At 48.3% G+C, this 25,750-nt stretch overlaps 1 protein-coding gene across 4 annotated transcripts in view; it reads left to right on the top strand.

Annotated features, from left to right (window-relative positions):
* SPAST (spastin) overlaps nt 1–25,750 on the top strand; it is a 39,576-nt gene that overhangs the window by 1,257 nt on the left and 12,569 nt on the right. Inside the window, exons 2-12 of one of the 4 annotated variants that reach the window (XM_056125448.1) lie at nt 5,763–5,846; nt 8,508–8,591; nt 13,641–13,736; nt 16,206–16,393; nt 18,953–19,086; nt 20,958–21,051; nt 23,542–23,616; nt 23,716–23,787; nt 24,507–24,582; nt 24,859–24,950; nt 25,088–25,167. In XM_056125448.1, the coding sequence (XP_055981423.1) occupies nt 5,763–5,846; nt 8,508–8,591; nt 13,641–13,736; nt 16,206–16,393; nt 18,953–19,086; nt 20,958–21,051; nt 23,542–23,616; nt 23,716–23,787; nt 24,507–24,582; nt 24,859–24,950; nt 25,088–25,167 (1,075 nt within the window). Of the gene's footprint in view, nt 1–5,759; nt 5,847–8,507; nt 8,592–13,640; nt 13,737–16,205; nt 16,394–18,952; nt 19,087–20,957; nt 21,052–23,541; nt 23,617–23,715; nt 23,788–24,506; nt 24,583–24,858; nt 24,951–25,087; nt 25,168–25,750 lie in introns of all 4 variants that reach the window. The other 3 variants (XM_056125444.1, XM_056125461.1, XM_056125454.1) reach the window with 3 other exon arrangements.

The following is a 25,750-nucleotide window of genomic DNA, read 5'->3' as shown; positions in this document are numbered from 1 at the left end:
GCCCCTTCCCCCGCCCCCCATGGCCCGTCGGCGCCCTCACTCGCATCCTTTGCTGCTGCCTTTCTTTTCGGCCGTGCTGGGGTCGCTCTTGGCAGGACTTGGGCCGGGACCGTGGGTGGGGCTCGAGGGTGGAGGCAAGCACCTTCCCGCGTCCTGCCACGCTGGCCCGGCATTTGGTCATTAGCTGTTTTTTATTACTTAATTGTATTTGGGGCCACGCCTGGCTCTGCTCAGGAATCACTCCTGTTCGGGCGGGGACCATGCGGGGTGACGGGGATTGAACCCAGCTGCCTTGTCCATGTGCTGTCTCTTTAGCTTACCGGGTTCTTTGTTGTTGTTGTTGTTGTTTTTAAGTGAAATTTGCAGTTCTCTTGTGATACTTTGTTCCTCCAACGCCAGACACTGTTGTGGAATTTAGGTTCGTTAAAACCAATTTCCTTTGTGGTACCTGGACAGTAGGATACAAGGAGAGAAGCGAGTGTTCCTCTTGATGGGGTGCAAGGGACAGGGTGGAGGTGAAGAGCATTTGAGGAAAGAGCCATTTCCGAGACTCCCAGGCGTTTGCAGAGGGAAGTGCTTCCCCTTCTTCACCATCTCTCAGTCACGTCCGATCGTCTCCTGGGAGAGATGACGAGAGCACCCTGTCTCTCTAGAGAAGTTCTGGCGAGAGCAGCACCCGTCGCGTTGGGCGCTGTGAAGTTTACTGATCAGGTTGAAGTGCTGAGGGTTGGACCTGGCGCAGCCTTAGCTGCCCTGTGGGGGAGATTGCTTGTAATCAGCAAGAGAGTACCAGAGACAGAAGGAGCATTTAGTTGACGCTTGGTGATGGGAGTGGGGGAGGGACATTGACGGTAGTTTTAAAAGAAACATCACTTTTGGGGGAGGGGGAATGCTGGGGATAGAACCTCGGTTTTCATTTGTGTGTGTTTATATTTTGGGCCACACCTGACTCTGCTCAGGAAGTGCTCCTTGGGAGAGTGATACGGGATGTCAAGGATCGAACCTGCAACTCCTCCCTGTCCTCGCTGGGCTATCACGCTGGCCTCTCGGAGTCCTGGGTGTTAGCCACACCTGCCGGTGTTAGGGGGTCCCTCCCAGTGTGGTCCTTGGGAGACCATGTGGTTCTGGGGATTTAACCCGAGCTTGGGTCGCCAGGGGGCAGAGCCGATCCTCACCTGAGCTGTGCCTCGTGTTTGGGGCCACACCTGCGAGTGCTCAGGGGCTGTCCCAGCTCTGTACCCAGGCTGTGCTCCCTCCCACTACTCAGGTGGTGCTGGGGATTGAACGGCCCCAAGCAAGGCACACACCCTAGCCCCGTCTCTCTTGATTTGAGCTGATGTCCCTTTGAGTTCGGCGATTGACACGTCATCTGCCAAAATAAATTAGTTTTAAGCAAGCATGTTACAGATTTATTTGCCCTTAGCACTGAATTTTTACCCTAAAAACTGAATTTACCCTTAAAATTGGGCTGGAGCGATAGCACAGCGGGTAGGGCGTTTGCCTTGTACGCAGCCGACCCAGGTTCGATTCCTCCGCCTCTCTCGGAGAGCCTGGCAAGCCGCCGAGAGTATCTCGCCCGCACAGCAAAGCCTGGCAAGCTCCCCGTGATGTATTCGATATGCCAAACACAGTAAGTAACAAGTCTCACAATTTGTTGTGAGATGTTACTGGTGCCCACTCGAGTAGATCGATGAACTACGGGAGGACAGTGCTACCCTTAAAATTGGGTCCCTTAGTAAGGTCTTGCTCTGTTGTTCCCTCGCTAACTTCGTTTCTGAATCGACTACGAGCACTTTAAGGCCGGCGGAACAGCGTGGGGCTTTAGAGCACCTGCTGTACAAGCCCCTGAACACAGGTTCCAATCCCTGATGTTCGGCTGCTCTCAGCAGGGCTTGGGGAATCTCTGCCGTTTTAGCCTGGCAGCTGAGCCGTCTGGTATCCCTGACACCACAGTGATTGCTGGATGCGTGCAAGCGCCAAGAAGGGGCGCAATCTCGGGCGAGCCTGGCAGCTGAAAAGGTGTGAGTGCCGCAGCTGGGTGTTGTGATCTCGGGCAGAACCGTGTGAGGCCAGAGAGTAGGTGGGGAGGACACTTGCCTTGCACCCAGGTGACCCAGGTTCGGTCCCTGACACTTCCTATGGTTCCCCAGCTGGGAGAGCTCCAAAATCACAAACATGTGAGTGCCACCACCATAACGCGTGTGTCTCAGCTGAGCCTGTGAGCATGTGACTCCTGGCAGGCTTGTACAAGCCCAGCGAGGACCAGGGTTGGAAGTATGCTGCAGCCAGCCAGGCCGGCAGCCACCGCTCGTCCTGGAGCATCAGCGGGCATGGAGCGGAGTGAATCAGAACTTTGTCATTTGTTTGGGGACCACATCCGACTGCGCTCAGGCTGATTCCTGGCCCTGTACTCAGCGTCACTCCTGGCAGTGCTTGGGGACCAGATGTGGTGCCGGGTAGCGAACCTGGGTTGGCTGCGCGCAAGGCTAGCTCCCTGATCCCGATCCCTGCATCCTCTCAGGCCAGCGTTGAGAAAGTAAACGGGTGGGGCCCTGGGATTGAGCCCCAGAACGTGCGTCGCGCACACACACACGCACAGCCACTTTCTAGCCAGTTTCGGACTCGGTGGTGTTGGTTAATTTGGTGTGTTGAAATGATAAAGGCTGGGCTGGAGTGCGCACAGAAAGCGCATTGTTCTAGACACTCTGGGAGCAGCCCTAGCACTGATGGGTGTGGCCCTCCAGAGCAAAAACAGAACAGATTAAGGCCTAGTGAAAATTGGCTTTGAGGGACTGGAGAGGTAGGGTGGGTGGGTGGGTAGGGCGTTTGCCTTACTTGTGGTTGATCCAGGTTCTGGGTTCAATCCCTGGTATCCCAGTGGTCCCCAGAGCCTGCGAGGAATTGAGTCCTTGGAACAGAGCCCGCAGTAAACCTGGAGCACTGCCTGGTGTGGCCCCCCAAAAAAGTACCCTTATTTTAATGAAGTAATACACAAATATGGTTTAAGCAGTACTTTTTAGACTTTGTTATTTTGGAGGGGGCCCACAACTGATGGTGCTCAGGTCTTCTTCCTGGCTCTGCGCTTTATTCTGGCTCTGTGCCTACCATATGAGCTGTTTGGGATTGACTCTGGACCTATTCTGTGCCGGCTCCCTAAGCGCTGTACTCTCTCTTGCCCCTAAGTATAACATTTTTTTTGGGGGGGGGGGATTGAATCACAGTCGGCTGTGCTCGGGGCTTATACCTGACTCTGCACTCAGGGATCACTCCCGCATCACTCTGGGGGAACTATTTGTGGTACAGGGGATCAGACCTGGGTTGGCTACCTACAGGGCAAGTGCCCTGCCCATGGCTCTGGCCCCTAAATAGTACTATTTTGAAGTGTGTGTGTGTGTGTGTGTGTGTGTGTGTGTTCAGAGCTTGCTTCTGGGTTTGGGCTCAGGAGTGTCCCCTGGCAGTGCTCTGGGGACCTTGGCAGTGCCAGGGATCTAATCGGGTCAGCCACGTGCACGACTTAGCCCCTTAACCCCTGTACTACCTCTCCCACCTCTCTCTCTCTCTTCAAAAGCGTTCCTTTGGTTTGGCACCACACCTGGCAGTGTTCAGGGGACCTTGTGGTACCAGCAGTCAACCCTTGGCCTGTAGAGTGTGTGCTCAGGCTTAGTGTGCTCTCCCTCTGGGCCTGGTTTCTGTTGGTTTGTTGTTTGGGCCGCACCCACGATGCCCAGGACTTACTCTTGGCTTTCCACTCAGGTATCATTCCTGACAGCCGTGGGGGGGTCTAGCCCAGGTGAGCCGTTTGCAAGGCAAGTACCCGGCCCTCTGTACTACCTACTTTGTATTAAAGCCTCTGGCCCTATTTTGAATTAGAGCTGAGATTTGTCTGAAATTAGTAAACTGTTTTTGACCAGAGATGGAGCTCAGTGCTAGAACTCATATCCTGCATATGTGAAACCCTGGTTTGATCCCACCACCAGCAGCACACATAAAATGAAAGCACCCTTTATTTCTGGGCCTCGTCTGGCCGGACTCGGGCTGCTGCTGGTGCAGTGTAGGAGCTGTTCCCTGCTGGGTTGGGACGGCTGCGTGCAGAGTAGGTGCTCTCAGCCCCTCACCCCTGAAATCAAACTATTTTAAATGGGAAGAGCTGGAGCACGCATGCTCTGCATGCAGGAAGCCTGGTTCAGTCCCTCCCACCAGCTCAGCCCCTAGGGACAGTCAGGAGTAGCTCCTGGCATCAGCAGGTACGTTCCTTCCAAGCCACAAATAATAAAAAGAGAATAGCACCACGAATCCTATTACCCAATGGAAGGATATGTGAAAAAATTTTTTTTTTGTGAAAGCATTTAAAGGATCCCAGGTCTGTGTTCTAGATACTGCTGGAGCACCAAGAGACAGGATACTGAAAAAGTTCTTGCCTTTCATGCATCTGACCCAGGTTTGATCCCTGCCACCTCGTATGGTCCCTTGAGCCCTGTGAGAAATGACCCCTGAGTCTAGGGTGGTTCAGAAATCAAAAACCCAACAACAGCGTAGCTACCACTTGATTAAAATTTACTCCTCCTGGCCAGGGATGTTCTGACATTTGTTAAGTGATCAGTATTTATCTATTCAGGGTATAGTGTATATATTTTTTGTTGTTTTTGGACCACATCCGACTCTGCTCAGGTGTCACTCCTGTGACCATATGTGGTGCTGGGGATCAAACCCAGGTCTGTCGGCTGCATTCAAGGCAAACACCTTAACTTTCTTTACCGCTTCCCTAGCCCTCTTACTTTTGGTTTGATTTCTTAGTTTGTTTGAAGAGTGGGCGTTTCTTTCGGGACCACACTCAGACTCAGGAATCTGCCTGGCTCCGTGCTGAGGGGCTACTCGTGAAGGCGCTTGGACAGCGAACCGACCCGGATCAGATGTGGGGCTCCCCGTGTGGACCGTGTGCTCTCGCCCTTCGGGCTATTTCCCAGCCCCCAGCCCTCTTTTGTTGCGTGTGAACATTTTCTTTGATTGTCGGAGTGTCCTTAATCAGTCACCTGTGATAGCCATTGTACCCACGCGGAAACAGATTGGAAAGTGAACTCAGTAGCCAAGCCAGGAACTGTGTCGGTGAAGAGACTGACCTACATGTTCTGTCCTTTGTAGGAAGCATGTCAATTTTACAGCGCTAGCCGTGGGCCCTGTGCAGTAATTACTACAGGGAGAAGAGGAGATTGTGATGGTGGTACTTTGGATAATCACACCATGACAGCAGTTTTTATGGCTCTTCCTCAGGAGCCCGAGGCCTCCGTAGTACAGTGGTGCAGGTTTCTGGTGTGGTTTATCGTGCTCGCTTGTCGGCTCGACAGTCAAGGCCTAATGTGTGTGTGATGCTGAATGAGCTCATCTCTCAGAACGTTCTTTGTGGTACCGAGGAATTTGGCGTCCAGGACAGACGCTGTGTAAATATGGTCCTTTTCTGAGGCTGGAGAGCAGCTCAGCGGCGTGAGTGCGTGCTGTGCGCTGGGTGGCCCGGCTCTGGGCCGGGAGGAGCTTCTGGAGCACCACTTTGGTCGCCCCCCAGCCTCTACCACTTCTTCCTAGTAGTCGTACTTTGAATTTGGGAGTGTGCGGAGGTGGTTGGGGCACGCTCAGCTCTGCTCAGGGCTTCCTTCCTGTTTCCTCTCTCCTGCCTCCGTGTGTCGCCCCCAATAGCACGTGCCGGAGAGGCTTAGTGTAGTCTTCACGCTCATGAATATTGATAAACAATTGTTTCTCTCTTAAAGCAGGACAAAAGGAGCAAGCCGTGGAATGGTATAAGAAAGGTATTGAAGAACTCGAAAAAGGAATCGCCGTCATAGTCACAGGCCAAGGTAAAGTGAGGCTTATTTGGTTTAGTAGCGTCCCAAATTATGTTCAGGTGATTGTCCTCACTCCAGATTCATTGTTAAATAAAGATACTTAGCACATTTTATTTTAATTTAATTCAATTTTTTTGATACTTAGCAAATTTTGCAATATTTTTGTTAACGTTTGTATTCCTAGCGTTGATACTTTATGACTTAGGCCACATGAGCTCGGAACCAGCGGTAAGCAGTCACCAGGAAACTCTTTCCTCTTTGGACCCTCTGGTGGTGATGTTTTTGTCCTATTTGAAATCCTCAGTTTGAAACCTGGCCCTGTCTTTCTTGTCAAGGCAGGGAAGGAGTTGTTAACACACAGACTGCCCCTTGCAGTGCAGTTGCTGGAGGGGTGGTCTAACAGATAGGGTGCTTCCCTTGCTGCGGTCGACCCAGGACTGATTCCTATCCCAAGTGCCTGCCAGGCGTGATCCCTGAGTGCAGAGGCAGGAGTAAGCCCGGAGCACTGCTCCATGGGGCCCCTATATATGTATACTTAAAATAGCATTTTTCCTGTAACCTCAAAGTAAAAATTGGAATTTAGCACTGCTTTAAGTATACAGGTAATGTTTATTGTGTACTTTGTTAAAAGTTTTTCAAAGATTTCTATTAAATGAGGGAGATAGTTACAAAGTTTGTCTTGGCTTTCAGTTATACACTGTTGCAGCACCATTTCCCCAACCCCCCCCATCAATGTCCCCCAGTTTTCCTCGAGATCCACCCCCAATCCCCCAGGCTGCCTCTGTGGCAGATTCTTCTTTTTCTTTTTTTTTTTTCCACATTTTATCCCTTTCAGGCTCTGTGGTTTGCAATACTGTGACTGGAAAGGTATCATGTGTATTCCTTTACCTCCTGTCAGCACTCAGTTCTTATCCAGAGTCACAGAGTGATCATTTCCAACTGTCGCTGTGTACACGTCTTTTTTTTTTTGCCCACACCTGGCAGTGCTCAGGCTTACTCCTGGCTTTGTGTTCACGGGTCACTCCCGGAAGGCTCAGGAGACCATCTGAGGTTTCAGGGATAAAACTGTGGCTGGCTGCTTGCAAGGCAACACCCTAATCGCTGGATTATTGCTCTGGCCCCAGTTTATAGCACACTTTATATGCGTCCAAGTATCATTGTAAGTTCTTCATATCTACATAGCTACATAACCTTTTTTTTTTTTTTTTTTGCTTTTTGGGTCATACCTGGTGCTATTAAGGGGTCACTCCTCGCTTTGCATTGAGGGATTACTCCTGGCAGTGCTTGGGGGCCATATGAGTGCTGGGCACTAAACTTGGGTCAGTCACGTGCAAGGTAAACATCCTACCCACTATACTACAATTTTGGCCTTCTTTTTTTGCCTGACCTGGCAGTATTCAGGGCTTACCCCTGGCTCTGCACTCAGGAATCATTCCTGATGGTGCTTGGGGTACACCAAATAGGGTGTCAGGGATTGAACTGGCTTGGCTGCATGCAAGGCAAGTGCCCTGCCCACTCTACTCTCTCTCTGGCCCATGACTTTATAAACAATATGTATAAATCTCTGTCAGTTGCATAGAAGAGTTGAACAAAATGATTTATAGAAAAATAATATTTAAATAAAAGTGTCTTTTTTCATAGAAAAATGCCAATTAACGTCTGACTGATTATCTTCTTAGTACTTAGAATTTGAGCTTTGTTGACCGTCTTACCGTCTTACTTATTTATGGGTTTTTTTTTTTTTGCCATACCCAGCAATGCTCAGGAGTTATTCATGACTCTACAAACTCAGGAATTAATCCTGGCAGTGGGGACTGTATGGGGTTCTGGCCACATGCGAGGCAAAAACCCTTCCTGTAGTACTATGGCTCCAGCCCCTCTTAATCTAATTTAGACTTGGCTCTAACAGTGATGTTAATGTCTGTGACCAAATTTCATGCTCAGGTATGACAGAGTGATTTTGTTACTTGTTTTGGGACCACATCCAAAAAGTAAGCAGTATTGGGACTTCCTTCTGTCTCTGTGCTTAGGGGCCACTGCTTGGGATCAAATGTGGTGCCAAGAATTGAACCTGAGTTGGCCTCATGCAAGGCAAGCTCCTTGCCCGCTGTACTATCTCACCAGCCAAAGATTTTGATTTTTTTTTTTATTAGTGAAACACCACGAGGTACAGTTTGTAGACTTACAAATTTTTGTTCTTGGGTTTCAGTTATACAGTGATCGAGTACCCATCCCTCCACCAGTGCCCATTCTTCACCACCACGGATCCCAGTATCCCTCCCACCCCCCATCCTCCCATCCCACCCCTCCTCTGTGGCAGGGCATTCCCTTTTGTCTCTCTCTCCTTTTGGGTGCTGTGGTTTGCAAAAGAGGCATTGAGTGGCAATCATGTTTGGTCTATAGTCCAGCCAAAGATTTTTAAATGTGTAGGGAAAAATAAGCCTCAGAATGCATGAACTACATGGGCAGTCAGGGATGTCCCACACTTGGTCTGAAGCTATCATAAGAAATTTGAACATACCTTGTATTATTTGGAGGTAATTTTTCATTATTTTTTATTACAAAGACTGAGTCCCCATGATATACTTTGCAGCAGTGTTTTTATCTTGAAACAGAGTCAGTTGGGACATGTGGCTATTTTAACTCTTTATTTTTGTGTTTCCTTTTCCTCAGGTGAACAGTGTGAAAGAGCTCGACGCCTTCAAGCTAAAATGATGACTAATTTGGTTATGGCCAAGGACCGGTTACAGCTTCTAGGTATAAAATAATGAGTTGAATTAGTTGGAATGAGAAGTATTTGAAAGAGTGAAGCTGTAAATGTCAATGAATATGAATCAGTGATCTTGAAATTGTGATCTCTTCCATTTTCGGGTTTGTCTTTGTGTTTTGTTCACATATGCTGTGCTCCGGGGCTGTTCCAGTTATGTGCTAAGGGCTTGCTCCTGGCCTCTGCCTGGGCTCGGGCACTGTTGGGCTGAGACCCAGGCCTTCTGCCTATAAAGCATGTGCTCTCTCTCTGCTCCTAGCCCCTTTGTGAAAAATACTTAGTAAATTTCTTGTTTTGGGGCCTTACCCTGCGGTGCTCAGGGGTTGTTACTCCTGGCTCTGCACTCAGGAATCAGTCCTGGCGGTGCCAGGGGACCATATGGGGTTTTCGGGATTGAACCCGGGTCATCTGTGTGCGAGGCAAGCGCTCTACCTGCTGTGCTATTCTAGTCTCTAAAAATATTTGTGTGAGTTTGATTTACACCAAGTAGATGATTGTGGTGAACTCCTAACGATCTATCATTCAGCCTTCATAATTCTTTCTTGTTTTTCTTTTTGGGATGTGGCTGGTGGCGCTCAGATCTTACTGTTTCTGTGCTCAGGGATCGCTCATGGCAGGCTCAGGGGACTATGTGGAATGCCAGGGATCAAACCGGCATCAGCCATGTGCAAGGCAAACACCCAACCCACTGTATCATTGCTCTGGCCGAGCCTTCATAGTTCTTTCTTGTTTTGGGACCACACCCGGTGATGCTCAGGGTTACTCCTGGCTCTGCACACAGGAATTATTCCTGGTGATGCTCCAGGGACCATATGGGGTCTCAGGGATCGAACCCAGGGGTCAGCTGCACGCAAGGCAAGTGCCTTGCCTGTTGCACTATCACTCTGACCCCGAGTAGCACTGTAGCACTGTCCTCCCGTTGTTCATCGATTTCCTCGAGCGGGCCCAGTAACGTCTCCATTGTGAGACTTACTGTTACTGTGTTTGGCATCTCGAATATGTCACGGGGAGCTTGCCAGGCTTTGCTGTAAGGGCGAGATACTCTTGGTAGCTTGCCGGGCTCTACGAGAGGGGCTGAGGAATCAAAACCGGGTTGGCCGGGTCGGCCAGGTGCAAGACAAACGCCCTACCCCCTGTGCTGTCGCTCCAGCCCCTGACCCCAGGTAGTATAGTAGTCAAATAACTTTGACTATTTTTTTATAGCTTTTGAATTAGAGTGTTAAGATTCAGTGTATCATTTTAATATACAAACACTTTCATAGCTTTTGTTGATGAGCCTGAAAGAGCCTCGAATGTGGCACTTTCTATAATCTCAGAGCTAGGACAAAAGAGACGTGACTGGTGCCTGCTCGAGGAAATTAATGAACAACAGGATGACAGTGATACAGTGATTTGTTGATGAGCCAAAGGTTACCGTTTTTCCCACAGTCCAACTTTTGCCTCATGCACCTCCATATTAGCTTTCATTGTGTTCTGTTTTCCCTCGATTCTTGGATATAGAAACTTGATTGGGTTAAACGTTGGTTTTTATTTTATTAAAAAATTTTTGTGCTCAGGGCTTTCTCCCAGTTCTGTGTTTGGGAATCGCTCCTTGCAGGGCCTGGGGGACTGTGTGAATTGGATCTGAGGATCAAGCTCAGGTTGGCCTAGTGCACGGCAAATAAACGCCCTACCCATCATACTGTGTCCAGTACCAAACCCCTCCATTTCTATTCAGTTGCTTCTGCACCTTTTTCAGACATCAGCAGTGGGCATGGCACTGGCCTTGCACACAGCTGACTGGCTTCAATCCCCGGCATCCCGTACAGCCCCATGAGCACTGCCAGGAGTGCTTCAGTGATTCTTGAATGCGGAGCCGGAAGTTATCTCTGAGCATTGCCAGATGGACCCCAACATTTACAATAAAAAGCCTATATTTTTTTCCCCTAAAACAAGTAATTCTTATTTACTTCTAGATAGTGGCTGTGTGAACTTTTATACAGTGTTTAGTGATTTCCAAATGTTTTTTTCCAATTCATATATTGCATAAACACAAATGATTTCCTTCTTGGTATTACAATTTGAACAGTATATCATTGAGAAAATCAGATGACCTACCTGTTAACTAGCCAGAGCCGAAGCTCTCCAGTATATTGTATCAACCAGTTCTAGGACACAGAGTTGTGCAGTGCTTTGTGCTTTGTGCAAAAAGGCTGGCTGCGATTTAACCTGTCCCCAAGATCGTTCCGTAAACTAAGCGTGGTGCCCGCTCGTCTGAATGCACAAATGTCCATTTGAGAGCGGTTGTGCTGCGTTGTTGGATGTGTATTTGTTATCTTCCCAGAGCAGAAGGAAAGAATCGGTTAGGACAGCTATGAATATTTCCCAAAAAGTAAGTAAGTAAAGGCCCTCCCGTTGATCATCGATTTGCTCGAGCGGGCCCAATAACGTCTCCATTGGAGACTTTGTTGTTACTGTGTCTGGCATATCGAATACTCTCGGTAGCTTGCTGGGCTCTCCGAGAGAGGCGGAGGAATCGAACTTGGGTCGGCCATGTTGGCTGCGTGCAAGGTAAACGCCCTACCTGCTGTGCTATCGAAAATTGAGCCCTTATTTATGAGAGAGGTATAGAGTAGTAATCAATCACAAATCATCCTGTTAATCGTCAGGCCCCAGTAACGTCTCCTACATCCTAGCCCTGAGATTATATTCAAGGCTCTTTAGGAGAATGAGACCCATCATTGTTACTGGTATTTGGCATATTGGATACGCCACAGGGAGTTTGCCAGACTCTACCGTGTGGGCAGGCTACATTCGGTAGCCTGCCAGTTTGTCCAAAGTAGGAATGAGATAATCACAGCATGGTGGTGGCTGGTCCTGGAGGTCTTTGGCTGCCGGAGCCCTGGTCGGGGCGGGGAGGAAAGCTCAACCCGCTCCCCTCCAAGGGGTTCCGGCGGTGAGGACAGCCAGGCGCAGGGGCAGGAGACTGCACTGTTCTTCTTCCGGGAGCTGGTTTTTATAGTCTCTGAGTCTTGGCCGCTGATGGGATTACATGGGCCAGGGGGCCAGTTGGTGGGTGTGACCCCCACCTACTGGAATTTGGAGGATCTGGTGGAGGATGCTTGGCCCAAATCCGGGTAGGCTTGGAGATCTCGGCCCCAGAACCCGCGTGACTTTGTCCTTCTGCCAGTACCTTCATGAGTGCAGAGAGTGGTCTCAGCATGGTGGTGGCTGGTCCTGGAGGTCTTCGGCTGCCGGAGCCCTGGTCGGGGCGGGGAGGAAAGCTCAACCCGCTCCCCTCCAAGGGAGTAGTAATAGAGTAGTAAATTCATGTTTATTTTATCTCTGCCATCCTCATTATTAACCCAGTGCTGAAGCATGTTCACATTAGTGAGTAAATGGCTGCGTTGTGCTTGTGTGCTAGCAACGTGGATAGAATCTCAGAAGAGGGTCGGGACGAGAGTGTAGTGATGCTGCAGAGATGCAGGAAGCCCCTGGCTCGCTCCTCATGGGCTTGGACACTAGAACGAGGGGCTCTGATCTCGGAAGGAGTCATTGTTTAATGAAGTGGGCATAGTGTGGAAATAATCTTTTGAATTGAGAGAGAGTATGGTAGGGTGGGCGCTTGTCTTGCATGCAGCAGATCTAGCTTCAATCCCTGGCATCCCCTCTGGCCCCTGAACTCCACCTGGAGTGATCCCTGAGCACAGAGCCAGGAGTAAGGAGCACCACGTCAGTGATGAGCAGCCCCCCTCCCCAAAGGAAAAAGACAGTTTAACACCTCAAGGCTGGTGCTTGAACTTGCGTTAATTAAACGACATTCAGTATGAGCTGCCCATGGTACACGCCAGCTCACTGTGTTTTAAGTATGAAAACCATCTGTCCTGAACTATCCCCCAGCCGCTCATTTCCCTTTCCCGGAGACAGCTGCTATGTCCAGTTTCTTTGGGTACTTTTTAGATAAAATCTGTCTGTAGAAGTATGCACGTGTGTGTTTTTACAATTAATAGGATATTAGACACCAAGTTCTGCAGCATTCTGCTGTATCGCCATTGATTTTGCCCATGTTACTGCAACTGAAAATGACATTTCAGAGCCTGGTTTTCTTCTTTTAAGTGAGCTTCTCCTTTCCTGAAATACCTACTCTCTGTATGTTTTCAAATACTAGCTGAGGATCTTATCTATAAAACCTTTTTTAAAAGTTTGTGTTATAGGGGCTGGAGCAATAGCACAGCGGGTAGGGCGTTTGCCTTGCACGCGGCCGACCCGGGTTCGATTCCCAGCATCCCATAGGGTCCCCCAAGCAGCGCCGGAGGTAATTCCTGAGTGCATGAGCCAAGAGTAACCCCTGAGCATCGCCGGATGTGACCCAAAGAGCAATAAATAAATAAATAAAAGTTTGTGTTATAGTTGCCAACTACTATTATTTTGGGGCCACACTTGTGGGTTGCTTAGGGGTTACTCCCAGCCTCAGTGCCCCCACGGGGACTTGCTCCCGTGGGGTGCAAGGAACCAGGGGTAGTCCCGGGATCCAACCAAGGTATGTTGCATGCAGGGCAAGTGCTGTCCTTGTTTACTCTCTCTCTCCCTTACTGGGGGTGGGGAACACCCGGCCGTGCTCAGGGTTACTCCTGGCAGGCTGAGGGGGCCATGTGGTGTCATGGATCGAACCATGGTCGGCCACATGCAAGGCAGGGACCCTACCTACCATACTGTCACTCTGCTCCCTTTTTAAAAAAAAATTCTCTTAGCTGCTCTCCCTGTGCAATGCTTTAGACATAGTAAATAATCCGGAATTGCTTACTGGTAACAAGAGTGGAACTGCCTTAGGTTACCAAACCTGAGTAAAGTATATTTCAACGTAGCCTTTCACTTAGAAATTTCTGTTGTTTTACTAATTATGTTTTGCAAAAAATTTTGTGTGAATGCAAAAAAAAAAAATCCTTGTTGATAACAGCTTCTAACGCGTTAACTCATTTTTCTATGCGCATTTTATTTGTTCATTTTGGCTTTTGTTTTTTGTTTGTTTTTGTTCTCTCTTACCCCGCTCTGTGGCATAGAGAAGCTACAGCCAGTGTTGCAGTTCTCCAAGTCACAAACAGATGTCTATAATGACAGTACTAACCTGACCTGCCGCAACGGACACCTTCAGTCAGGTGGGTTTAGGGTAACTAACACACGGAATGATACACTGTGCATGCGAAGTTCTGCTTGGATCGGCCTGGCTTTCTTATGGTAGCCTCGAGTAGGTTATGTTTTCACAGCGCTGTATTGAAAATAGAGTAGCTTCAGGGCTGTAGAGATAGTAAAGGGGTGAAGACTCTTGCTTTGCAGGTGGCCGACCCCGTTTCAACCCAGATGGTCCCCTGATACCGGTAGGAGTAAACCTCAGTGAGAGCCAGGCGTTGGCCGTGAGCACTGCCAGGTGTGGCCCTAGAATGGAAAAGAAATTTTTTTTTTTTTTTTGGTTTTGGGGCCACCCTTGGTGAAGTGTTCAGGACTTACTTCTGGCCCAGAGATCATCCCTGGTGGGGTTCAGGTGGTGGCCCCCTCCAAAAAAAACCCAAAATGAACCTTGAAAATAGATATATTTATAGTATCCTTTTTATTCATGATATTTGAACATGTTAGAAATAGCTCTTACGCTTACATATTTTTCAGCCTCTAATACCGAGATTATCATATAATGGTTATTTTGAGATCAGAGTGTTAATATTAGGCAAGTGTCCTGCCTGCTATACTATCACTCTGGCCCCCAAATATGAAAATATTTATGGGGCTGGAGTGATAATACAGCAGGTAGGGCATTTGCTTTGTACGTGGCTGACCTGGGTTTGATTCCCCAGCACCCCATACGGCGCCCGAGCCTGCCAGGAATGATCCCTGAGTGCAGAGCTAGGAGAACGCTCTGAGCACTTCCCGGTGTGGCTCCAAAATTAGTTTTACAAGAAACAGTTTTACGTGTTAAATTATAAACATCAGGTTATTACTGTTTACTATGCAAATGTTCAGTCAGTAAATTTGCATAGCATCTTGATAAAAACATGAAAGACTCATTTTTTTTTTTTTGCTCTTTGGGTCACACCCGGCGATGCTTAGGGGTTACTCCTGGCTTTGCGCTCAGGAATCACTCCTGGCGGTGCTTGAGGGACCATATGGGATGCTGGGAATCGAACCCAGGTCGGCCGCGTGCAAGGCAAACACCCTACTCAGCTGTGCTATTGCTCCAGCCCCTCATTTTTTGTTTTGTCATTAAATCCCACCTCTCCTCCACAAAAATTTAGAATCATTGAGATGGGAACTTTCGAAGTCCTATCATTTATCTGAAACACTGCAGGTAGGCCTCGGTGAGCAGTCAGATTTAATGAAGGTATTCTATTGCCCGAGTAATTGTATGGCAGTTAAGACATTAGCCTTGAATGCCGCCAACCCTGTTTTGACACCCCCCTCCCCAGCATCTCATGTGGTACCCCAAGAAGGAATGATTCCTTAGTGCAGAGCCAGGAATAACCCCTGAGCACTGCCCTGTGTGGCATCCCTGCCCCCCCCCCCCCAAAAAAAGTGAAGGTGATCTACATGTGCTTATTTGCATGTAAAGCACATAAATTGCTTGGTGTGTGTAAAGTTGTATTCTTTTTAAATTTTTAAATTAACTTTAAACTTGGTGAATACAGACTCTGAACTTCCGTATAGCTTAATGATTCGAATCAAGGTACTGCAGTGCTTTTATTTATTTATGTTCTTGGTTCGGTCACACCTGGCGATGCCCAGGGGTTACTCTTGACGCTGCACTCAGGAGTAACTCTTGGCAGTGCTCGGGGGACCATATGAGATGCTGGGAATCGAACCCAGGTCAGCTGAGTGCAAGGCAAATGCCCTATCCACTGTATTATCGCTCCCACCCTCTTGCAGTGCTTTTTTGGTATTCTTCATACAACCTACCTCTAATGCCTTTACTGCATTTTGATTCTTAAAATATTTGACCCCAGGGGCTGGAGTGATAGCACAGCAGGTAGGGCTTTTTGCCTTGTATGCGGCCGACCCGGGTTCAATTCCCAGCATCCCATATGGTCCCCTGAGCACCGCCAGGAGTGACTCCTGAGTGCAGAGCCAGGAGTAACCCCTGTGCATTGCCGGGTGTGACCCAAAAAAGCAAAAAAAAAAAAAAATTGACCCCCCCCAAAATATTTGATCCCTTGATAACTTGTTTTGTTCCTCTTCCAGTTCTACAAGTAATGTTTCTCTTTCCTACAAATAGTCATTCTTTATCAGACTTTTAGAATATATATTAGGAAAAGGAGAAACCTAAATGATTCTGTATACTCGGTGATCGTTCCTCCAAGTACCTAGCCCCTGGGGCCTGAGTGATAGGACAGCAGGGAAGGTGCTGGCCTTGCACATGGCTGACCTGGGTTTGATCCCAGCATCCTATATGGTACCCCGAGCTTGCCATGAGTGGTTCCTGAGCACAGAGCCAGGGGTGAACCCCTTAGCATCACCTGCTGTGACCCAAAAACCTAAAATAAATGCTTAGTCAAATTTCCAAAGTACAAATTTCAAGCTTGAAATTTGTAAATATGTGCTGAAATTTTCTAACCCTGCTGGTCTTACTTTTCCCTTGCTAGAAAGTGGAGCTGTTCCAAAAAAGAAAGATCCTTTAACTCACACGAGTAACTCACTGCCTCGCTCAAAAACAGTGGCGAAAACTGGATCTACAGGCCTTTCTGGCCACCACCGAGCGCCCAGTTACAGCGGCCTGTCCATGGTCTCCGGAGCCAGGCAGGGCCCTGGGCCTGCAGCTGCTTCTCAGAAGGTATCGGGGGAGGGGAGCTGTGTGCGTGGGGTGCGTGGGGAATGGCCAGTTCCCACAGTGCTCAGGGCCTTTTCGGAGTGATCCCCGGGGCCTGGGGCAAGGAGGGCAGTGGGGGGAGGGTGGCGAGGGGGCAGTGTTCCCTGAGAGGAGGCGGGCGCTGGACAGTGATGAAGCAGGAGCTCCGAGGCCCTGTCAGCAGCAGTGAACCACAGCACAAAAATGTAATTTACCCAGAAAAAAAAAAAAGCACCTCCAGTAGAATCCAGTAGAAGCTGACAGGTTGGGTGGTTGGGTGGGGTGTGGCAGGGGTGGAGAGAAGGAGTCGGTGTGGAAACATTGTATTCCTGAAACCCAGTCATAAATCACTAATTTCATGGGGACTAAAAAAATTTTTGGGAAGACTGATCCCAGGGTTGTCAGCGGAACACATGGTCCCAGGAACCTGAGCCAGGTTCTGGCCACTTTAGCCCAATGCAAGGCAAGTGCCTCTCCTTGGTCTCTGGCCTGGAGAACAGTGACTTTAGAAAATCTGAACGTTATATAGTTGCCACAAGTGCCTCAGAGAATTGATAAGCTTCCACAGCTGAATGTGATTTTCCTCTTAACAGTCCACCAGGAGGGGCAGGAGAGAGAATAGACAGCAGGTATGGCGCTTCCCTTACATGTGGCTGACCAGTGTCCGTGCCTGGACCCCACGTAGCCCTGTGGGCCCTTCAGGAGTGGCCTCTGAGCACTGCCGGGTGTGACTCCAAAACACATACAGTTAACATACAGACATACACACCCCTGGAGGGCTGGGGGTGTAGCTCAGCAGAGCACCTGTCTTACGTGTCTCAAGCTCTCGGTGTCATCTCCAGCTGAGAAATGGTTAGAAATCAGGGCGTGAGCAACAATATTGTGAACGTGTATTATTTGTCTTGAGCGTGGCCAGTCCAGGTTCCGTCCCCAGCACCTACTATGGTCCCCTGAGCATCCCCAGGAGTGGCTTCCCGCCCGCAGAGCCAGGGGTGAGCCCTGAGCGCTGCCCGGTGTGGACCCAAAGTTTTAAAAAAAAATCAGTAAGATGACACATGCTATTGAGATGCAAGTTTTCTTTTATTTTTGTGCCACATCCAAGAATGCTCAGGGTTTCCTCCTGGATTGTGCTTAGGCCCCACCCCTGTAGGGACTGGTGAGACCATATGTGGGCTGGGGAGTGAATTCAGTAGCCTGCGTTTAAGGGCCAGCGCCCTGCCATACTGCCTCTCCGACCTCGAAAAAGCAAATGATTTCAACCCTTCTGGGGTTTAACTAGACAGTTTTACTAAATTTGCTTATTCAGTCTATTTTATACAGTGTTCATATCACGTCTGTTGTTTTGAGCCAGGAAGAGATCTCAGTGGACTTGAATCCACAGTTGATCAGTCATACCACATGGTCCCCTAAGTACCACCAGGAGCTCCCCCAAGCATTAAGCCAGGAGTAGCCCGCAAATACTGTTGGGTCACTGTCACTGTCCTCCCGTTGTTCATCGATTTGCTTGCATCTAACATTGTGAGACTTGTTGTTACTGTGCTTGGCGTATCGAATACGTCACGGGGAGCTTGCCAGGCTTTGCTCTGCGGGCGAGATACTCTTGAGATACTCTTGCTGGGCTCTCCGAGAGGGGTGGAGGAATCGAACTGTTGGGTGTGGTCCTGAAAATAAAATAAAACTGGTTGTTCTGTGCAAATTTGCAATATTTCATGTATTTGGAGTTTTGTTGCAGTTCTAATAACAATTACGTGATGGCGTTATTAAGGAACTTTCATTTATTTTTTGGTTTTTGGATACACCCAACTGTGCTCAGGGCCTACTCCTGTCTCTGTACTCAGGGATCACTCTTGGACAGGTTGGGGGACGATGTGGGGCTTTGGAGATTGAACTCAGGTCTGCTTTGTGGAAGACAAGCACCGTATCTGCTATCTCTTTGGCACAAAGAATTATTTTTTCCATTTGCTGTGGGTACACCAGTGATGCTTAGGGGTCACTCCTAACCCAGCATTCAAGGGACCATATGGTCTGCCAGGGATTGAACCTGGGTCAGCCAAATGCAAGCTCCCAAAGAACTTTAAAATTTTGTGGTAATGATCTCACTGGTTAATTCTTCCATAAACTTACTTCATGTGAAGATCGAAATGCAGGAGGTTTCTTTTGTCTGTTTCTCGTTCTTGAATCACACCTGACTGTGCGCAGGATTTACTCTTGAGGGAGTAAATCAGAGTATTAGAATGTCCGTTAGGAAAAGGAGAAATGGGGCTCAGTCCTGAGTGGATGGGGAACCAGATGCATTGTGGGAGACGAGAGCTGGGTCAGCTGCATGCAAGACAAGCTTCTTCGTGTTGGACTGTTGCTTCAGTCCCAAATGTAGTGATTATTCAGTGCTGTTTTTTCTTGATCTACATACACAATATTTGTCAGAATTTTTCATATCTCTCTGCCTGTGAACATTTAATTTTGAATGTTACATTTAATTACTTATGAAGATTGTAAATAGTGTGTTTTCACATTAACGTATTGTGTTTTCACATGTCCTTTAAGAATGCTCAAAAAACAAACAGAACAAATAAGCCTTCTACCCCTACAACTGCTGCTCGTAAAAAGAAAGACTTGAAGAATTTCCGAAATGTGGACAGCAATCTTGCTAACCTTATTATGAATGAAATTGTGGACAAGTAAGTTTTGCCACCTAAAGTGTTAAATTCTTTGTTTTTGGATTTGTTTATAAAGTGTAAGTGAACTAGAGATGAATGCCTTGTCTGATTTATGCACGTACTTGTTTTTGGGTTTTCTTTGGTTTGTTTTGGGCCACACCCCTCTGCGCTCAGGGAGTTCTAGATCTAGGCTCAGGGATCTCTCTCCTGGTGGGCTCAGGGGACCATGTGTGGGGCTGGGGATAAGCCAAGGTCAGGTGCATGCAGGCAAGTGCCTTACCTGCTGTGCTCTTTCTGGTCCCCCAGTGTCTTTTAATGAAGGTTTTCAGGATCTGAGCCATAGTACAGTGTGTAATCAAAAAATAAATACGAGTGGCCGTGGTGGCTCTCGCCGCCTGTGTTCAGTGGTCTCTTGGCGCTTCCCCCACCCCGGAGAGGCTGATGGCGATGGGCGGACAGAGGAGGGAACGAGGGCCAGGCTGGTTGGTGTCAGCTGCAGTTTATTCTGTTCCCATCTCCTTTCTCTTCTGATTCTCCTCCAGGTCTTCCCCTTCGCCAACCCCCCTCATCCTCCTCTTGGGTCCTGCTCCTTCATACTTCTCCTTCTGCCTCCTCTCAGCCCACTCTTACAGCTGTAGTTAAACCCAAATCGTGAGGGGCTGGGGTCACAGTTGCACATAGGTGTGGTCATACAGTCAACAGAGGTGAAGCCCTTCCCCTAGAGGAAGCTGCTTCTAGGACAAATTCTCAGTCAGTAAGACGACCACCCAAGAGCTGAATTCCATCTATGGGTGTGTTTTTGCCTTCCCTTAGTCCAACAATCATATAAACATTCATAATATTAGTCATTTTGTATGGACATAGTAAGAGACACATTAAGCTTATAGTATTGCTGTCCTGGGGCCATCTTGCTGTAGATCTCAGACTACAGTGCTCAGGCCAGATTAGTCTTTCCTAACCCTAGCATGGTCCTAATTTGGTTGTTTTTTTTTTTTGGATCGTGACAGAATTTGTCCATGACCATGCTTTTATAGTTAAGTGTTGTGGCATTTTGGCCTGGCCTATTTCGATGCCAGGGTAGCTCACAGCTTGCCCTGGGTTCATCGAGTCCCTTGTCGGGACCCTGCTTTTGGGGTGCTAGGAACTAAGGGCAACTGAGGCTTAAGTTGAGAAAGCAGATGCCCGGGATTGAGTATTATTTGGAGTCCATTAACTCCCAAGTTGCAAAAACATAATATTAACTGTCTTCCTGTGTCTATACAAAAAGAACATTGCTTTAAAGTAAACTATGCAAAAGACATAAGGAGAGGAGAAAGGCAATATTTCACTCATGACTCTAAGTCAAGTGTCCTTAGAAGGATCTGACCTTACAAGTTAACAGAATCTGATTCGGGGGGGAAAGAGGTGATAGACTGGTTGGGGAAGAGAGCACAGAGAACAGTTTACAGATAAACACAGAGGAATGGGAGGTCTCCGGAGCACTTTGATGGGTGTAACCCGATAAACCTAAGCTCCCTGTGGCAAGGGAGAAAGGACAAACCAATGTTAAACCTAAAATGTGTAGAGCTATATTCCAACATCACAGTGGGTAGGGCGCTTGCCTTGAACGCAGCCGATCCGGCTTCAATCCCCAGCACCCTACTTGGAGGTGCCCCCCCCCCCCAACACCTCCAGGAGTAATTCCTGAGTGCAGAGCTAGGAGTAACCCCTGAGCATCGCTGGGTGTGACCCTTTAAAAAGCAAAAGAAAGAAAGGTTTTCAACTACTTTAAATGTAGAAAACCATTTCTTTATTTCACCCTAAAAATGACAGTTTTATAGACCTCAGCTTCATATTATAGTAGTAGATGAAGCGTATTTTTTTGTGGAACTAATGAAAATTCTGTTTCTTAGTGGGACAGCTGTTAAATTTGATGATATAGCTGGCCAGGAGTTGGCAAAACAAGCATTGCAAGAAATTGTAATTCTTCCTTCTCTAAGGCCTGAGGTAAGCACTTTAGACTCTGTCTACCTATAACATCACTCACTTCTGAGTCCGTAGTAGCATAAAGAAGCATGCGAGCTATGCTAGAATGATAACTGTGGTTCGTAGTTTAGTATTTTTTGATGTGCTTTTCCTGCTGTGTTCTGGGGCTCGGGGGCCACTCCTGGCAGTATTGCACCCGGCTGTGTAGATGGTTTGGAGCTCAAGCTATGCTGATTTTGGTGTTCCCAGCAGTATTGGGGCGACCAGGTAGGGCCGGTGATCAAATTCAGGGCCTCTGCTTGCCAGATATGTGCTCAGCGAGCTCTCACTGCCCCTAGATTTAGTGATCCGTGTTATGTGCGTGCGCGTGTGGGAAGCAAGATAGATTTATTTAAAGGAATGTGCTTTGAGCAGTGTGGGAGAGAAAGACGGAAATGTGTTCCTTAGAGAACAGGGGCTTTCCAGAGTGGAAAAAGCCTTTCTAGAAAAGGGGGTGGGGGGCTAGAGAGATAGTTCGGCAGGGCGGGCGCTTGCCTTGCACGTAGCCAGCCCAGGTTCGCTCCCCGGCACCCCATATGGTCCCCTGAGCACAGCCAGGAGTGACTCCTGAGTACAGAGCCAGGAGCAACCCCTGAGCACTGCCAGTTTTAACCTTACTCCAGAACGAGTTAAGTTGTTGATGACTGTTTATGTGAGAAGATGAATTAAATTCCTCTTTCCTGGTTCTGTTTTTGTTTTGCTTTGTTTCTGGTTTTAGGGCCGTACCCAGCAGTGCTGGGGACTTAGTCCTGACTCCGTTTAGGGGGCAACACCTGGCAGGGCCCAGGGAACTGTATCGATCAAATGCAGGTTGATTGTGTGCAGGGTAAGCGACCTACTGTCGGTACTATCTCTGCAGCCCTACTTCCTGAAAAACTAGTGCAAAGAGCTAAAAGTACTTATACAAGGTTTTATTTAAAGTACTGTTCTTCTTAGGGTAGAACACTGTATTGAAAATTGTGAAGAGGGGCCGGAGAGATAGTATAGCAGATAGGGCGTTTGCCTTGCATGTGGCCAACCCAGGTTTGATCCCTCGCACCCTATGAGGTCCCCGAGCCCACCAGGAATAACCTCTGAGCACCAAGCCAGAACAAAGCCCTGAGCACCGCTGGGGGTGGCCCAAAAGCCAAAGATAAATAAAATTGCGAAGAACCAGGCCAGGGGGAGTGGAATGCTTGCTTCGTGTGCAGGAACCCCAGCTTGTCTCTTGCACTGCCAGAAGTGACCTCCAAAAGCTGTGAGGTCCAGGGAGGTCTGGGGTGAGGGCCCCTGCCAGTGCGTAGGGCTTTCTCCTGGCTTGTGCCCACAGGGTTCACTCCATATGTTCTGCCCAGGATTTGAACCAGGTTTCCTAGCTAAGGCAGGTGTCCTGCCCTCTGTACTAGCTCTCTGGCTTGAGGGAGGTTGTCTGTGTTTACTCTTGCCTTATTTTACTGAGACTTCTGAAGCAAGTAGAGAAACATACGTGTGTTTGTCTTGCTTACAGTGCTTTCATTTCTTTTTTTAGTGAAGCAAAAGTTCTATTGAATGAAATTTGCATAGGAAAATGTGAGGAGATTGGGCCAGAGTGATGGTGCAGCGGGTGGCACATTTGCCTGGCATACGGCCGGCCCAGGTTCGATCCCCGGCACCCCGGTGGTTCCCCGCTTACTGTCAGGAGAGATCCCTGAGCGCAGAGTTAGGATTAAGCTCTAAGCACTGTGGGGTCTGGCCCAAAAGCCTAAAAAGAAAGGAGAAGAAAAATGTGAGGAGAAAAATGTGAGAGAGAATGCAAGCAAGCAAGCAAGCAAGCAAGCAAGCAAGCAAGCAAAACGTGTTCAAGAGAGAACATGGGCTTCTCCAGACAGGGAAAGGCAGAGTACAAGTGCTAAGTAGGCCACCTTACCAAGTGTGTGGAAATGCATCCTAAAGAGGGTCTGCACAGCAGGTAGGGGGCTTGCCTTGCATGCAGCTGACCCGGGTTTGTTGTGGCATCCCATATGGTCCTCTGAACACACGAGGAGTAGTTACTAAATGCAGATCCAGGAGTAATCCCTGAACATTGCTGGACGTGGCCCTGAAACGAAAAGTAAGAAGAAGAAAGAAAAGGGGGGAAAAGTCCACGTCTCAGGTGGATGTGGACAAAGAGGCAAGGCCCCTTGCTTGTATTTTAATCCCTGGAGATTGGGTTTTATTTGTCTCATTCATTAGAGTGTGGATACTGGGGTTTCAACTCAGAGCCGCCTCTGCTCGTGCAAGGATACATGGATGTGACTTCATCCATGAGCCTGAGCTGCGTCACTGGCCCTGTCTGTTTTCTTCGTTGCTGATAGCTGTTCTGCTGTATTATTCTCTTTAAAGCTTTGAGCAGCTTCTTTTTGGGTGAATTCAAGCATAAGATAATGCTTTTCATATAAAAACTAATACTTTGTAAATGCCTGGAAGAAATTTTGTCCGGAACCCTAATTGTGAACGAAAATACCTGTTTTTCAGTTGTTCACAGGCCTGCGCGCTCCCGCCCGAGGATTGCTGCTCTTTGGTCCTCCTGGAAATGGGAAGACAATGCTGGTGAGAATGCTTCCCACTCTGAACCAGGCTCTTTGGGTATTTAATGTAATAATACGTGTTTAAGGCAAAATTCAAACTATTTTTGTGTTTTTTTTTAAGGCTAAAGCAGTAGCTGCAGAGTCTAATGCAACCTTCTTTAACATAAGTGCTGCAAGTTTGACTTCAAAATATGTGAGTTCTTTTCCCAGAGTTATTGCCCATTTTTAAAAAACTAGTCTAAATGTACATATGTGTGTGTGTTAAATGTTAAATATGAATGTTTAAATGATACCGTTAATGTTCAAAGTAGAGAAAATATTCTGTGCATTTCGGGGGAACCTTTTCAAATTAGTATTGTGCTGTCACATGCAGCTATTAATGTGTTAATATGATTCTGATAAAGATACCACTAATTCACAAGCTTAGAGATTTTTGTTTTCTTAAAAAATTGGAGCTATCCAAGATCAAGGTGAGGCCAGAACGTTCAGTTTTGTAAAGACGTAAAATAACAGTTATTGTAAAATGGTATCTCTTTTTGTAGCCACAGTTTGCTCTTTTTGAAATTTTATAGGTGGCATTGTTCTGCAGTTTGATTAATGCGCATCATGCATGTAGTATAATGAAAGAACTGTATTTGGAATTAGGAGATGGCAATTCCCACCTTCTGCAGTTGTTGGCAAACCTGAAGGGCCCAAGGCTACACGCCTTGTCCTGCCATGGGGCCTCCGGGACAGCCCCCCCCCCCCCCCTTTGCTCCTGGGATGCTAGGGGTCGAACCTGGATCGGCCACATGCAAGGCAAATGTCCTACTTGCTGTGCTGTCGCTCTAGCCCCAGTTCTAGAATTGTCATCTTGGTGTTTAAAACACGGAAGCTTGTATTTCACGCGTAAGACACTGTGACCTGTTCTAGGTGGGAGAAGGAGAGAAGCTGGTGCGAGCTCTCTTTGCTGTGGCTCGGGAACTTCAGCCTTCCATCATCTTCATAGGTAAGGAAGAACGTGTTTTCCAGCCCGGTTAACTAAGGCGAGGACAGGATCGGGAAGCTCCTTGAGAAGGAAAAGCTTTGATAAAGCACAGGGTCAGAGTCGCGGAGCGGCCAAGTCAGGGACGTAGCTCAGCGGCAGGGCGAGCACTTGCCTCGCGCTCAGAGACGCTGAATTCCCCTCGCGCTGCGGGGCGAGTGAGTAGCGCCCGCCCGACTGCCTTCAGTCTCGGCTGATTATTGTCCCTGACCCATGGGCCGACCCTTCTGTGTCCCGCAGATGAAGTCGATAGCCTTTTGTGTGAAAGACGGGAAGGAGAGCACGATGCCAGTCGGCGGCTGAAAACGGAGTTTCTAATAGAATTCGATGGTGTGAGTACTGTATTTCCGGTGTGGCAGCCGTTTGTGGTTTCTTGCTGTAGGATCCAAATTGGAAAGCGTCTGCGTTTATGATATATTTCTGAGTTATTTTACCTACTAGCATTGAAAAAACACTGTGTGGCTTGTAGGTCCAGTCGGCTGGCGATGACCGCGTACTTGTGATGGGGGCGACCAACCGGCCGCAGGAGCTGGACGAGGCCGTCCTCAGGTGGGAGAGCTCTGGAGATGGCTTGATTCCAGAACGTTGTCCCCAAGCCTTCACTCCCCCATCTCTTGTTTCCTTCACTCTCATTTGCGAGACTCAACGCGCCAGGGGGCTGGAGTCGTAGTAGAGCGGGGTGCTCCTACCCGGGCTCACTCTCCGGCACCCAGATGATCCCCCGAGCAGCACCAAGGAGTGATCCCCGAGCACTGCCGGGTGTGCCCCCAAAACAAAAACTCTCCACTCGGGATTTATGAATTATATGGCAACTTTTTTCTTTCATATTTTTAATTCTACTTCTTAGGCCTTTTTTATTTTATCAAGTTTGTTGGGGTTTGTTTTAGTTTGTTTTTTTTTTTTTTGAATACTCCATTGCTGCTTCAGAGCTTAACCCTGGTTCTGTGCTCAGATCGCTTCTGGCAGGGCTTGGGGCGGGGTGCGGCGCCTGCCACCCAGTCTGGCCATCGGTTGCTGTGCAGGCTCTTGCCCACGGGGCCGGTTTGGTGGTTGGAACCCAACTTGGTGGTTCTTACTTCTTCCTGCTTCAGTTTCTCATCTTGCTGCTCCTTCTGTAAACTTCATTTCATTT

The sequence above is a fragment of the Sorex fumeus genome, unplaced genomic scaffold (genome assembly GCF_029834395.1).
Source record: "Sorex fumeus unplaced genomic scaffold, SorFum_2.1 ptg000006l, whole genome shotgun sequence".
Taxonomy (NCBI): Eukaryota; Metazoa; Chordata; class Mammalia; order Eulipotyphla; family Soricidae; genus Sorex; species Sorex fumeus.
Note: the sequence above shows the minus strand (reverse complement) of the source record. Positions and strands in the feature narration are given on the sequence as shown.